General features: G+C 46.0%; 1 protein-coding gene across 2 annotated transcripts in view; it reads right to left on the bottom strand.

Annotated features, from left to right (window-relative positions):
* Nucleotides 1–15,927, bottom strand: part of MYOF (myoferlin) — a gene marked incomplete at both ends in the record, with an annotated part of 168,850 nt that overhangs the window by 102,145 nt on the left and 50,778 nt on the right. For both annotated transcript variants that reach the window (XM_080693595.1, XM_080693594.1), the window contains 7 exons: nucleotides 4,391–4,517; nucleotides 5,188–5,303; nucleotides 5,740–5,770; nucleotides 6,871–6,921; nucleotides 7,008–7,070; nucleotides 8,699–8,827; nucleotides 9,530–9,696. In XM_080693595.1, the coding sequence (XP_080549721.1) occupies nucleotides 4,391–4,517; nucleotides 5,188–5,303; nucleotides 5,740–5,770; nucleotides 6,871–6,921; nucleotides 7,008–7,070; nucleotides 8,699–8,827; nucleotides 9,530–9,696 (684 nt within the window). The remainder of the gene's footprint in view (nucleotides 1–4,390; nucleotides 4,518–5,187; nucleotides 5,304–5,739; nucleotides 5,771–6,870; nucleotides 6,922–7,007; nucleotides 7,071–8,698; nucleotides 8,828–9,529; nucleotides 9,697–15,927) is intronic.

Below are 15,927 nucleotides of genomic sequence, written 5' to 3' on the forward strand. Positions count from 1 at the left end.
ATTAGAGCAGAAATTAACGAAATAGAGAATAAAAAAATAATACAGAAAATCAACAAAACCAAAAGCTGGTTTCTTGAAAAAATTAACAAGATTGATAAACCACTATCCAACCTAACTAAAAAAAAAAGAGAGAATCAACCCAAATTATGAAGATAAGAGGAGACATTACTACTGACAGTGTAGAAATCCAGAGGATTATCAGAAACTAGTTTGAAAAACAATACTCCAAAAAATGGAAAATTTGGAGGAAATCGACAACTTCCTAGACAAATACAACCTTCCTAAACTGAGTCAAGAAGATATAGAACACTTAAACCAACCAATAACAACCAAAGAGATTGAAACAGCAATAAAGAGCTTACCATCAAAGAAAAGCTCAGGACCAGATGGTTTCCCAAGTGAATTCTATAAAACCTTTATAGAAGAGCTAACCCCAATACTACTCAAACTATTTCACGAAATAGAAAAAACCGGGACTCTCCCAAATACATTTTATGAAGCCAACATCACACTAATACCCAAACCAAATAAAGACAGTTCAAGGAAGGAAAACTACAGGCCTATATCTCTGATGAACTTGGATGCAAAACAATTAAACAAAATACTAGCAACACGCATTCAAAACCACACCAAGAAAATCATACACCATGACCAGGTAGGGTTCATCCCAGGGATGCAAGGCTGGTTCAATATACGAAAATCAATCCATGTAATTCATTATATAAACAGAATCAAAGACAAAAATCACATGATCATCTCAATAGACACTGAAAAAGCATTTGATAAAATTCAACATCCATTTATGATAAAAATACTGCAGAGAATTGGAATAGAAGGAACATTTCTCAACATTATTAAGGCAATCTAGAATAAGCCCACTGCCAACATCATATTAAATGGGGAAAAACTTCAAGAATTCCCCCTAAAAACTGGAACGAGACAAGGATGTCCACTATCACCACTTCTCTTCAATATAGTACTAGAGACTCTATCCAGAGCAATAAGGCAAGAAAAGGAAATCAAAGGAGTACAAATAGGAAAAGAAGAACTCAAGCTTTCAATATTTGCAGATGACATGATACTATATTTAGAAAACCCAACAAACTCAACCAAAAGGCTTAGAGAACTGATAAACAAATTCAGCAAAGTATTTGGATACAAAATCAACCTTAAAAAATCAGCTTTCCTGTACACCAACCATAAATCCACTGAAAAAGAAATTCAGAAAACACTTCCACTCAGGATCTCCCACAAGAAAATAAAATACCTAGGAATAAACTTGACCAAGGAGGTAAAAGATCTCTACAAAGAAAATTATAAAACACTGAAAAAAGAAATCGAAGAAGATCTTAGAAGATGGAAGGATCTTCCATGTTCATGGATTAGCAGAATAAATATCATTAAAATGGCCATCCTCCCAAAAGTGATCTACAGATTTAACGCAATGCCAATTAAACTACCAAGATCATTCCTCACAGACATAGAAAAATCAGTCCTTAAATTTATCTGGAATAACAAAAAGCCCAGAATAGCCAAGGTAGTTCTCAGCAACAAAAAACATGCAGGAGGAATCACAATACCTGACTTTAAACTATACTACAAGCCATTGTAATAAAAACAGCATGGTACTGGCAAAAGAACAGATATATAGATCAATGGAGCAGAATAGAAGACCCAGAAACAAGTCCACACACTTTCAGCCAATTTTTTTTTGACAAAGGGGCCAAACACATACACTGGAAAAAAGCCTCTTCAACAAATGGTGTTGGCAAAACTGGTTAACCATATGCAGAAAATTGGAAAATAATCCCACTTTTTCACCATGTACAAAAGTCAACTCACGATGGATCAAAGACTTGGAAATTAAACCAGAGACCTTGAAGCTCCTTGAAGAGGGCATAGGTCCAACACTACAACACATAGGCACAGACAAACATTTCCTCAACAAGACCCCAAAGGCACAACAAATTAAAAGGCGAATCAATACATGGGATTGCATGAAACTGAAGAGCTTCTGTTCAGCAAAGGAAACTATCAAGAACCTCAATCGAGAGCCAACAGAATGGGAGAAGATTTTTGCCACCTATACCACCGATAGAGGACTAATATCTAGAATATACAGAGAACTCCAGAAACTCAACACTAAGAAAAGAAAGCATCCAATAACAAAATGGGAAAATGAACTAAATAGACACTTCACAAAAGAAGAAATTCAAATGGCCAATAAATGCATGAAAAAATGCTCAACATCACTGGCAATCAGAGAGATGCAACTCAAAACTACCCTGAGATTTCACCTAACTCCAACTAGAATGGCAATCATTCAAAACACAAACAACAACAGATGATGGCGAGGGTGTGGAGAAGTGGGAACTCTAAGACATTGTTGGTGGGATTGCAAATTAGTGCAACCACTTTGGAAAACAGTATGGAGATTCCTCAGAAGAATGGGAACAAATCTACCATTTGATCCAGCAATACCACTGTTGGGTATCTATCCAAAAGAAAAGAAACCAAACTACCAAACTAATGCATGTGTATCTATGTTCATAGCTGCACAATTCACCATAGCCAAACTATGGAACCAGCCAAGATGTCCATCAACAGATGAATGGATTACAAAACTGTGGGATATGTACATAGTGGAATTTTACTCAGCCATCAAAAAAAAAACTCAATTATATCATTTTCAGGGAAATGGATGGAACTGGAGGACATTATGCTAAGTGAGAATAGTCAGTCACAAAAAATAAGAAATCAGATGCTTTCCCTAACATGTGAGAGTTAGGGAGAAATGGGTCATAGTAGGAACACTTGAAAAAGGAAATCCTATAGAGGAGCAAACAAGACAACCTAAAAGAGGAGAAAGGAGGGGGGAAGAGGAAAATCTCTAAAACACACAATGTACTTAAACATATTGAAGTCAATCACTAAGCCAAGCAAGGGAGGGAGGGATGGGGAGGGAATGGGGTGGGAATTGGGTACGGGTTAAATCAGCGATGAGTACATGTTTGTACACACAAGTTTTTTACCCCAATATGATGTTTGAATATAATGCACTAATAAATAAATAAATAAAAGAGTTACAAAAATTATTATGTTGAGAATTGATCACTTGGAGAAGAAGAAATTAGAATGTAAGAAGTTCCTTCAGTTAAAAAAAAAAGTTCCTTTAATCAGAATAAGAGGCAATTCTCAAAGGTAGGCCTGGTGTCAATGTGGAAAAGGTGCTTCAGGTTATAGATCTAGTCTGACTTCATAGAGAAATTCAAGAAAATTTGGCCTAATCATAAATAATGTGGTCATATCACACTGAATCAATGACAAACACAAATCCCCTTATGTTAAATCCAGAAGAATAGGAACCAGTTAGAGAGTTCAGTCCAGGAAGTATAATGTGAAGATACATTTACTCTAAGATATTTCTGAGTAAAAGATGGATGAGGAGGCAGGAGAAGGGTTCCCAGGAATAGTAGCAAATCTGGAATAGACCTTGGTCTGTGCAGTGGGTGCTGTCTGCTAGAGATGTGGAAAGGGGCCTATGTTCCCAAGCCCTGCAGGAAGTAGACAGGCCTGCAAAATAGAGGATGCTGGGCCATCAGCAGTCACAGAAGACTGGCTGCTACTGTAAGTAGTGATTCTAGTGATTACGGTAGAATCACCGAAACCCATTCTGTTAAATGTGTTCCCTCTCTCTCTACCTCTCTTCTAGTACTGAAGGTTGAACCCAGGGGCATTCTACTTCTGAGCTACACCCCAGCCCTTCTTATTTTTATTTTAAAACAGAGTCTCACTACGTTGCTAAGGCTGGCCTTGAATGTGTAATCCTCCTATCTCAACCTTCCAAGTACTGGGATTATAGGCATTATAGGCATACCCCACCATGCCCAACTAATGTGTCCAATCCCTTGCTGAACATATCTCATAATACAATAGGGATGAACTTCTAGTTATTAGGACTTTACCACCCTTTTCTAGGTTATTTTAAATAGTTTTATCACCCTTTTCTAGGTTATTTTTAATAGCAAAAACATTTATTTATTATAAAATTGTATGATTTCATTTGGGATAAAAGGGATTGGGAGTACTATCTGCTCACCTTTCATTAGCATTTTCTAGAAGAAAGAGAAGACAGAACACTGAAGGAAGAAGGGATAGAGCAGAGTGGGCCAAAGGCAGGTTCTTAACAAGGACCATGCATCCGCAACCAACTGGCTGCCCCAGGAGTCAGCTCATTCAATGGGCCAGATAACTGGAAATAAATCCACGAAGACCCTTTAGAAGAGAAACCTATGGTAGGAAGCACCGGTCAGTATCCAGAGCAGGATTTTAACACATTTCATCATGCACATAACTGGTAATCAGGGGGAAAGATGGAATCAATACATACTCTGGGGGATGTCCTCAGCGCGGTAGATTTTCAGCAGGAAGGTCACCCAGCGGAGGGCGATGCCAGCGGGGAGCAGCAGGTTGCTCTCCACGTCGTCGCTGTCATTGTGACGATCTCGTTTCTCAGGCTATCGGAGGCATGTGATTAAAATTACACATACAGAAAAGCAGCTCGTCTAAAAAGCCATGCCGATGCTTGCAAATTGAACCCGACCACAAGCACTTGCATTAGGATTTCCTTTGCTTGGGCTTAGGATTTCAGCCCTCCATTTTCTCTCAACTTCAAAAGTGTCCTACAAAAATCAATGCTTATATGTTTTGGTGTCCTTTTGTGGTCTTATGGGCACCGTGTGTGTGTGTGTGTGTGTGTGTGTGTGTGTGTGTGTGTGTTCCTGATATTCTTTGAATTTCTCTCTGGCCACTTTTCCCTGGTTTGCTGCCCAATTTTCCAGAATCATAACTATCTCTTTAGATAGCAATGCCTAATTCTACAAGTAAGCCATGATCTGTAGATAAAAAAAACCAGTCTTTCCAATGAAGCAAGGAAGTTGTAAAACCACACGTCTCTCCTAAATTAAACACTTACTTGTGGACACCAGGTAGGAGTGTAAGTGAGCGAGAATGATACTCCATGGTGAAGGTAAGACAGATGCAGAAGAGGAGGAGCCAGCGGGGCCAGGGCGGCCCACTGCGGGCACGCTCCGTCTCACATCGACCGTGCCTGACCGTGCCTGCCTACTTGATTCTCGGCCTTCTTTTTTGTGACAAGAGTAAAGGGTAGAGAACTTGAGGACTCACGGGGGGCTCATCTCCAGTGCCCAGGACGAACATGCTGACTTTCATGTAGCCTTTAGCACCCGAGCTGGTGTCTTCAGGGTCATTGAGAAGAAGCCATTTTCTCATGACAGCATGGCCTAGAGCAAAGGAGGAAAAGGGCAGGGACACACTGAAGAAATGATGGCGGGTCTGTGGGTCTGCGATTTCATCTCCTAGAACAGTGAGCACTGCCTTGGGAGCTTCATCATGGCACCACATTCGCAGACAAGGCTGCGTCTTACTGTCCTCTGTTCGGTGCCGTCCCTCCGCCCTCCTGTCCTGATGTGACTCAAGACTATTTACTGGCTTTATGATTTGATCTTGGTAAGATCAAAATGGCCTCACCAAACATAAAAATTACCTTTTTGTGAGTATTAAGATAAGCCACTTTTATTCCCAAGAAAACATCCTTCCCCAACAAGAAATCATGTTTTTATTCTTTAATTGTTAAAAATTTCTGGATTCCTAGAATCTTATTCAGAGTCAAGAGGAATGAATTTGAGGCCTCAAATTGATGGGGAGAATATTACTTACCAGGCTCATCATAAACAAATCCAACATCAATCTGGAAAAAAAATAATTTAATATAATTCAAGTAGATTTAAAAATAAGTCTAGTCACTTTAAAGAAACCATCAATATTATATATAAATGCAATATTATATTTAAAAGCTCTTGATGACTTAAATCTCCTTGAGACTGGACATTTCCATCCTACCCTCCTTGCATCCTAATGCCTTGCTTGATGTGTGACACACGGAAGACTTTCAATCACTGTTGAATGAACAAGCTAGTCTTAGAGCTGGATAGGATCACGAGAGTAGGGTGACGGGCACGTCCCAATTTGCCTGAGACTTTTCTAGCAGCACAGAGAGTCCCAGAAAAACTGGGACAATGCACTTATCACCCTGTAGAAATTTACACAACTTCCTAGCCAACACTCCTCCTCCCCCAGCTACTGCTAATATTAATATAACCATTGCAAGGGCACCTTGGTGTGCTGGGTGCTGTGCTAGGTACTTTGCATATACTATGTCATTTAATCTTCATAAGGATCCCATTTTATAGATAAACTAAAGACCAGAGAGGCTGAGTTCCCTGAGGACATGTGGCTAGTTGGTGGCAACTAGGCTGTGAACACAGGTCCGTCTGACCCAGATCATCCTCCAGAACTTCTCATGACTACAGCATCTTCCTTCGGGAGGAAGCCTGTTTCCTGCAGAGGAGCCAGCCAGGGCTATATCCTTTTAATTCCAGCCAGAGTGACTTGGAAACGCATGCTGATTCTCTTGCCTGACTTGGCTTGGCTTTTACATTCCAGATTTACAACAACTTGCTTTGTAGACAGAGTACTGGAGCCACTCGTAAGTGGAGTGGGATGGTGAGCTTCCTGCTCGAGTCAAGGGCCCTGGCTCTTTAGAGTAGTGGACTTGCTTCCATCCATAGGTGAAATACTTCAGGGCCTCTGCTTGAGGACCCTGTTAACTCTTATCCTTTAGAAAAGACCCAGGTGGCCCTCAGCAAGGTTCACAGTGTTGATCTTTTACACATAACCTGAGATGTCACCAAGACGGGTGCTCTGAGACCTGGCTTGGAATCACATTGCCTATTATGGAAGTTCTCTCATCTTGATGTAAGTTGAATGAAGCAGACTGTTGTCACTTACCTTAAATTCCCCCATCAGACAATCTGCCCTCAAAGAATGGGAATTATATACCTGGAAGAAAGAAGAGTGGTGAAAATATGGCGGCCTCTGTCTGCTAGTGAGTTAGTGACAGTGCTTTCCCACCCCGACACTCTTACCCGGATGCTGATGATCTCATCCATCAACTCAGAAGGGGTTATGTGGACGTTGTAGAAAAATAACTGCCAAAAGGATAAAGAACATATTTATTTATTATTTAATTAATTAATTAATTTTTGCAGTACTAGGGATTGAATCCAGGGCCATTCTACCTCTGAGCTACACCCCCCCACCCTTATTTTATTCTTTATTTTGAAACAGAGTCTCACTAAGTTGTGGAGGGCCTCACAAGTTGCTGAGGCTGGTCTCGAACCTGTGATCCTCCCGTCTCATCCTCCCCAAGTACTGGGATTACAAGCGTGCCACCATGCTCAGCTGAAGAACATATTTAAATGTTAACAGGGGACTCAGGTTTAGCGGAATCTGATGCTATCATGGTGGGGGCAATTTTGCTATATTCCTTGGAGTATTGTGGAGTGAACACGAAGCCCGAGTCATAAATGCCTTCGCTGAGCAGGCTCAGACCTCAGGCCCCACGTCACCCGGCACCCTGCTCCCCCTCCATCCAGTCTGGCTCTCCAACTCGACCCTCCCCGGGCTTTTCTGGAAAATCCGCAGTAAGCGCCCCATCTCGGTGTTGTGCGAGCATTTACATCGCTTGGCCCCGTGCTATAGCCTGTGATTCATCTAAGAAGGGAAAATAGAGACGAGAAGAAAATAGGGCCTCTTGTGCAGCCTGGACAAAGGGCAAGAGACAGGAACACCAGACGAAAGAAATCAAATGTATTTTATGAATGGAGGCGGGAAAAAAGGAAGCTGGAGCGGGGCTGAGATTTGACGCTGAAGGGAGGGGAGGGAGACCGGGAGAGGAAAGACCTGGGCTCAGAGACAGAGCATGAGGCCCCGGCTGGGGAAGCCGAGAAATGCGTCCCCTAGGCAGAGTGAGTCCGGACTCTGAACGATTCCCCAAACTTACTGTCTCTGCTCATAACCCAGTCATGGAGCTTTGTTGCATTTGAGATGACTTTTAAGGTAGTAAGTATTTCTGAAAAGTGTCACAGAAAAGTGGTCAACTGAGCTAGGCCTATGTTCTCTGTATGGGGAATAAAAACCTGATTTGCTTATAATTGCTTTCCTTTAACAAATTCTTTGTATGGCCAAGGAAGTATGTGTGTGGCACTGCGGATTGAACTGAGCAGCATTCTACCTCCAAGCTAGAACCCCAGCCTTGTTTTTTTTTTTTTTTAATTTTGAAACAAGGTTTCTCTAAGTTGCTGAAGAACCTTGTTAAATTGCTGAGGCTGGCCTCATGCCTGCGATCCTTCTGTCTCAGCCTCCCAGTTACTGGGATTACAGGCGTATGACGCCAAACATGGCTTGGCCAAGGAATTAGTTTTGACTCTATAAAAATTGGATTATTTAGTCACACAGACATCCTGTAACTAGAAAAGGCAGAGGCGGATGTAGGTGACATCACCTATTATATTACCAGGGTGAAAGAACCCATGGGGAAGCTGTAAAATATCAGAAAGTCCAGGGCAGCTCTGAGAACCAACGGCCAAGCCCACCGGGTGATTTCAAGACCAGGTGGTTCTTAACTCTGCATGTTTGCAGCTGGGCCTCTGTCTTGTCTCTACCAGCTGGATCAGGGGTCCCCTCCCTTGGTCAGGGCAGAGGTGGAGGGAGGCAGGGGGTGCCTGTAAACAGCCCAGACTCAATGAACATGAGCTCCCATTCTCTGCTCACTTACCTCATCGAAAAATGGATTGTTCCCTCTCTTGATTCTGGTCCGGTGCGTCTGGCCACAGATGTGGACTTTGACCACAGGCCTTATGTTGTTGCCACTCAACTGTCGGCCTTCGATCACTCTGATACGGATCTGCAGGGGGGAAGGGGGTGGTGTTACTGAGACCCCCTTAGTGCATGGTGTAAAAGAACCCTGGGTGGGCAGGCTCTGCTCTTTGACCCCTAGGGACAGCTGAAAGCAGGCCTGGCCGCTTTGCAATGTCCTGGTACTTGTGGGCTGGGAGGGGTCACCTCGGATCATCCCAAGATGGGACTGGGCTGCTCACCCCACAGCTGTCTCCCAAGTCGAAGGCAATACCCAGAGCTATAAAGATGTAATATCATGCTTCTAGTCTTTGATTATCCTATGCCAACTTCCAAAGGGAAGGCAGGCTCTAGTTTTATTCCTCTGAAGAACCTCATCTGGCTTGACTAAACCCACTCCTGCTATGGAAGAAACATGGGGAGCACTTGTTGGGGCCACACCCTGACACCCCTCCTCTCTTATTGCAGTACTTGGGGTGGAACTCAGGAGAGCACCACCACTGAGCTACATCTTTATTTTGAGACAGGATCTTGCTAAGTTGCCCGGGCTAGCCTAGAACTTGCGGTTCTCCTGCATCCTGAATAGCTTGGATTAGAGGTGTGCACCAAAGTCCTCAGCCCTGACATCCCTTTTTTATTGAGTGAGTCACCACCCCTGGGACCAGTCCGTCATAGCATCACTGCCATTGCGGGGCCATGGGCCACGCTGTGGCTGAACAAGGATGCAGAGCACCCGGCTGGCTATCTCTACCTGGAAGTCCTGTGGCTTGTTGGATAGCATCCGCCGGCTGTTCTTCCCTTTGGTGAGTCTCCGGGCAAGCTGAGCTTCAGACAATGTCCCAACTGGTTTCTTGGGTCCAGGACCCTTGACTGTACCGTCCAGCCTGTCTTCATCTCCTTCGTCTTCTTCCTCTTCTCCTGAAGCATCAAAGACAATCCAGTTTGAGGTGGTCCTTGCTTCTGTCTGAACACTCCAGCTTCCTGGGCATACTGAGTTTTACCTGCTGTTAGGTTTTCAGTATGCCCAAGGTAGAAGGTGAAGGAGATGCTCTTGGTGACAGTGACAGAGACTTGGGGTTCAAATACAGTTTCTTTAGGAAAATATACTCATGGTATATCAAGGTGCCTTTAAAGAGACCAAGAGAAAGCCAGAGACCACAGACAATGAGAGGAGGATGGCGCCCTTAGGCCCCTCTAGGAATCCCTAGGTTCTCATCCAGGAGTCAGATTGAGGTGAGGGGGACAGAGAAAAGAGAAATGCGTGGGAAAATGGACCTTGCAAAGAGACTTCAACCCCACCCCTCCCACCGCGGATCTGACTCAAGACGGACCATCTGCACTGACTCCTTTTCTGTGAGCTTCCGAACCAAAGGCCTGCTGCACCCTCATGGTAGATGAGAAACTCGCCTTGTTTTCTGGCCATGCAGAGCCAGGCAGCCTTGCTGTTCTCCCTCTGTCCTCCTGGTTTATCTTCAACACACCTCTGTCCCCCACGTGTGCCCCCAGCTTTGCCTCAGCCTCCAGGGAAAGAAGTCCCCCTGTTCCACATTACCAAGCAGCCCCGCCATGTCTTAGCCTCAGCCCCAGCTATGCAAAACATCTTAACATACTGCTGGGCATATATTAGCACTCAATAAATGAACTTTTAACTTTTCTTTTAGCTTTACTGAGCTAGGTTTTTTTTTTTTGGTGTTTTAGACTATAACACAATACTGCAATCAGGTGGTTTATGAACAACATAAATTCATTTTTTATAGTCCTGGAGCCTGGAAAACCCAAGTCAAGCCAGGTTCCAGCAGATCTAGGGTCTGATGAAGATGGTTTGCTGGCTCGCAGATGGGATCTTCTCCCCACATCCTTACCTGGCCCCGGAGGCAAACGGGCTCCCTTGGGCCTGTTTTACAAGGGCACTGATCCCCCCTCATAACTTGGTCACCTCCCAAAAGTCCCATCTTCTAAGGCCGTCACCTTGGAAGCTGGGATTTCAACCTAGGAATCGTGGGAGGCTACAAACATTCAGACCGGGCAGATGGAAGAAGAATTCTCTGGAGCACAGACCTGCTCCTGGGAAGGCACACTGTGGGGACTGGGGAGTGGTCAGTGAGCAGCACGGGGCAAGGAGAGGCAGAGTGAGGAGAAGCCACCATGAGGAGGAAGAGTCCTCCCCAGTGTGCGGCCCTCCTCCCCTGCATCACTCACGCCCAGCCTGTCCTCTGTCCTCACCTGGCTTCTGTCCTCCTCCGGTGGCTCGCGGCCTCTTGCTAAGCTCAGGACCCTTCTGCACATCCTCAGGCTTGATCTTCCTGGGATTTGGGCCCTGGGCCCTGCACACGCAGCTCTCCTCCCTAACCAAAGCTTTTCAGCCCTTCCATGGCCCCTCTTTCCGTCTCCTGTTCTCTGCACATGACTTTGCTTTCTGTCCTGATTTAATGCTCTCTGACTCCCTGCATCTCACTTTCTGCTGTGGGAGCCCCACAGGACGTTACACGAGAGAGATCTTACAGATCCTCAGTTCGACCGACCCCTCATCCCATTTTACAGATAGAAAAACTAAGGTTCAGAAAGCTGAAGTGCTTGCCTAGGGCAGGTTACTAGGAGCTGAGCTAAACCCTGGACCATGTCTTCTCCTGCATCGCTGGTTTAAAACTAGATCTAAATCCAGGCTACAGGTGAGGGGGGTACTTTCCTCCCAGGGCCCCAACATCCTTGTCAGGGTACTGGGAAGACCCTGTAGAAGCCCAAAATGGGAAGAGCTGCCTTTGTCTTCTGCAAGACGGTCTAGTGGGGGGTCTTCTTCGTCCCTGGTTTTTTGTGGGGAGGGGCTGGGGATTGAATACAGGCGCATTGATTCTACCGCTGAGCCACACCCCCAGCCCTTTTGTTTGGAAACAGGGTCTCACTAAATTGCCGAGGGTCTCACCCAGTTGCTGAGGCTGACCTCAAACCTCCAATGCTCCTATCTCAGTCTCCCAAGTATTAGGATTTCAGGTGTATACCACCATACCTGGCTCCCCTCCTCCTCCTCCTCCTCCTCCTCCTCCTCCTCCTCCTCCTCCTCTTCCTTCTTTTTGGTATTTGGGATTTAAGATTGAACCCAAGGATATTATGCCTCTTAGATATAACCCCATCCCCTTTTATTTTTTATTTTGAAACAAAGTCTCATTAAGTTACTTCAGCTGGCCTTGAAATGCAATCCTCCCGTCTCAGCCTCCTAAGTACTGGGATTATTGGCATGTGCCACCATACTCAGGTCTTCTTTCCTATTCTTGGAGAGACTTCAAAAGAAGGGCTGGCCTAGCCGGGCGTGGTGGCGCACGCTTGTCATCCCAGCATTCGGGAGGCTGAGACCTAAGGATCGCGGTTCGTGGACAGCCTCAGCTACTTAGTGAGGACCTCTGCAACTCAGTGAGACCCAGTTTCAAAATAAAAAATAAAAAAATAGGGCAGAGGGTGTAGCTCAGAGGTAGAATGCCCCTGGGTTCCATCCCCAGACCTGCAAAAAAAAAAAAAAAAAAGAAGAAGGGCTGGCCTGCTGGCTCTCCTAGGACACTGGAATCCAAGCTCTCTTGACATCTCTCTCTCTCAACATCCTTCTTCCTACTTTCCACAGGAAACTTCTTTTCCTCCTCAAGTCTCAGATGAAGTTGGCTCTCTTGGGAGAGGCCATTCCTACCTCACACCTCCCCCTTCCACCACCCATGGTTCTTTTTGGTCTTCAGCATGAAGTTTCACATCTTCTCCTTAACCTGCCTCCCCGGCCACACGCTCTTCAGAACCTGGGACTTGCCCTTTCCCCTCTTGGTAGCCGCTTCTGCGCCTTACCCCAATCTTGGTACGGTACATAGAAGGGGCTTGACAGATGTGGAGTAGGGGTGGGGGACGGATCCTGACCCTGCACATGCCTCCTGGAGCTCTTCAGAAGTTGGGCAAAACTATTAAACACTTCACAGGAAAGAACACGGAGGCAGGGGAGCTCTCAGCCTCCGCAGTGGCCTCCGGGGGGCACCGAGGGCTAGACCCCCGGCTACAAACCTGTCCCCGCCTGAGCAATGGTCAGGCCAGATGCCTTTCAGTTTCCTCCTGACAACTCACGGGAGCTTCCTTCGTCTCAGGTGCAGGAGGACTCCCGCTTAGTGTGGGGTGTTTCACCTGGGCTGGTGAAAAGTCTACAGGTACAAAGAGCCCATTGCTTCTGGAAACACCTTTTGCTATTGAGACTTTAGGCCAAACGGATGGATCAGAGGAAAACCAGTCTCAGCAGTGGAGACAGACAGATCTCAGCCTCACAGCAGAAGGATATTTGGGCAGGAAATCTCCTCTCTACATGAGGGAGGCTGCACAGGATTAAACAATTGCACAGAGTGTTCCACAAAGAACAAGAGGCCTGAATGTCCTGCTGAACACACCCTTCTGCACAAACTGTTTCATTCCTAAAACCTTAGTGGCTGCGCCGGCATGCCCGGCTCCTGAGACAGGCAGGATTCTGACTCACCACCAAGAGGATCTACAAAGAATGATTCTTGCATGACGGCAGAGGGCAACCCTAGGCTGGGAACCACTGATCCAATAGGAAATCGCTGGCTGTAACAGCCTCCAAGGGCTATCACAGCCAGGTACTGCAAACCCAATGGCTTAAAACAATTTATTCTCTGATAGCTTCAAACTGCAGCATCCAAGCTGAAGGGCCTGGCAGGGATGAGCTCCCTCTGAAGCCTCCAGGAAGAACCCTCCCTTGCTCCTCCTCAGCGGTGGCTCCTGGCAATCCTCAGCAGGCTCTGGCGTGCAGCGGCATCTCCCCAGTCTCTGCCCTGTGGCCACGTGGCCTTCTTGCCTTCGCCTCGCCTCTGTGTCCCCGCCTCTTCCCAGAAGGACACCAGTCATTGGATTTAGGGCCGATCCAGCATGGCCTCAACTAACTTCATCCACAAACACCCTATTTCCAAAGAAAGTGATATTCTGAAGTTCCATTAGACACGGATTCTCAAGGGACTTTGCCCAACCCACCGGAGAGGCCAGCTTCCGATCTTCCCAATCTTTCCATCTCTGCTCCCTCCACCTCTGCACATGGGCAGCAGAACTCGGCTGAGGAGGACGCACGCTGCACGGCGGGTTTCACTTTATGATCCCAAACCCTCAGTGGACTCAGAGGCCTGCCTGGCCACCCCACCACACTTCCAAGGCATCTGTTCCCAAGCGTGCCTGGATTCTGATCTGCAGTGAGCACGGATTAGCCGACAAGGTCAAATCACTTCACCTTTCCCAACTCCACCTGATATATATATTCTTAATTTCTTTCTTTCCTTCCTTTCTTCTTTCTTTCTTTCTTTCTCTCTCTCTCTCTCTCTTTTTTTTTTTTTTTTTTTTTGCAGTACTGGGGATGGAACCCAGGGGCATTCTACCTGTGAGCTACACCGCCAGCCCTATTTTTTATTCTTTATTTTGAAACCAGGTCTCACTGAGTTGTAAAGGGCCTCACTACATAGCTGAGTCTGTCCTTGAACCAGGGTCCTCCCGTCTCAGCCTCCCAAATGCTGGGATTACAAGCGTGCACCACCACGCCCAGCTATCTGACATTCTTTCTATCCTTCTCATCTTCTACTGGTGACCTTGCTTCTCATTTCATGGGGTAATGGATAGTTAGGAGAGATTTTCCACATCCTTCCAACTTCAAATCAACCATCCTGCCTGCATCTGTTCCCCAACTTGAGGCCAGCTGTCCATTACTCAAGATGGTGCTTTGGCAGTATCTGCCTCCGCATCCACTCACCAGGTCTTCCCTTTCTACTGGATCAAGCTACTGAATATTCAGCATCAACACAATGAAATCATTAATCTCTCTCCCACTTTGTCTCTCTCTGTCTGTCTGTCTGTCTTTCTCCTTGACTCAACAACTCTCCCTATAGTTACTGCTCCATTTTTATCCACCCCTATTTATAGCAAACTCCTCAGAAGAGTGTTTGTTCTCCACTTCTCTCCTCTGATTCTCTAGGGTTGGGTCTTTCTTCCCCACACTGCTCCACTAAAGCTCCTCTTGTCAAGGTGGCCGAAGGCCTTCACGTTGGGAAATATGCTAGTCCAGTCTCAGGCTTCCTCTTACTCAAACTCTGAAGCATTGGTTCTCTTCATCCCTGTAACACTTCTCTGCAACAATCCAGCCTCACGGGCCAAGGCCAGGCTCAGCAATGAGACGCCACTGCCAGGGGAGCCTCTGTCCTCCTAGCTGCTTACATGAACTTAGGCTTTGATCAGGCTTTTTTTTTTTTTTTTTTTTTTTTTTTGCCGTAACTCAGGGGCATTCTACCTCCGAGCTGCACCCCCAGCCCTATTTTTGATTCTTTATTTTGAAATCGTGTCTCACTGAGTTGCAAAGGGGCTCACTAAGTAGCCGAGAATGGCCGTGAACCACAATCCTCCGGTCTCAGCCTCCCAAATGCTGGGATGACAAGTGTGCGCCACCACGCCTGGCTTGATCAGCCATTTTAATAGAATCACAGAACTTCAGAGCTGAAGGACATGCTATGCATCTTTCAATCCCATCCCCTCTGTTGTGAGGATGGAATGTGAGGCTGAGAGAGGGTAGGTGACAGCCTGACAGTGCGGCCATGCTCAGACTCACCTTGGCTCGGGGTCCTCGGGTCCCTCTCCAGCCATGACTAGCTCTCTACAATTCCCTTGTGTGAATACCATCCCGCCTCCCCAACAATTAGGAGGCCACTGGGTCAAATGCTACCAAGGGTGGACCGCAGCCAACGCTGACCAGTCCCCTCCCTGAGTAACAGCAACTTCCTATGTGACCCTTACATGGTGACAAGCAATACTTTAATTAACATGGGAATGACTATCATGACTCCAGTGACTGAACAGAACAAGTCTTCAGAACCCCTGAGATGTCCAGTCCTCTTCCAGAAGCTCCCTAGAAACAAGCCTGAAAAACAGCCCCTGTGTGCGGTCACTTGAGACGCGACACTTTCCTAAACAGTTTCTGTCTGTCCACTCAGTGCTGACGACTGGGCAGCCCTAGGACCTTGCCTTCAAACCATGGTCATGTTTGTCTTTGGTGTCCCCAACTGTGCCTTTCCCCCATTGGTATCGCCCCTCTCCTCCTCCCAGGATCCCATATGCTTTTCCTGTAGCACTTCTCCCTACCAA

The sequence above is a fragment of the Muscardinus avellanarius genome, assembly GCF_963383645.1.
Source record: "Muscardinus avellanarius genome assembly, chromosome: 4".
Lineage (NCBI taxonomy): Eukaryota > Metazoa > Chordata > Mammalia > Rodentia > Gliridae > Muscardinus > Muscardinus avellanarius.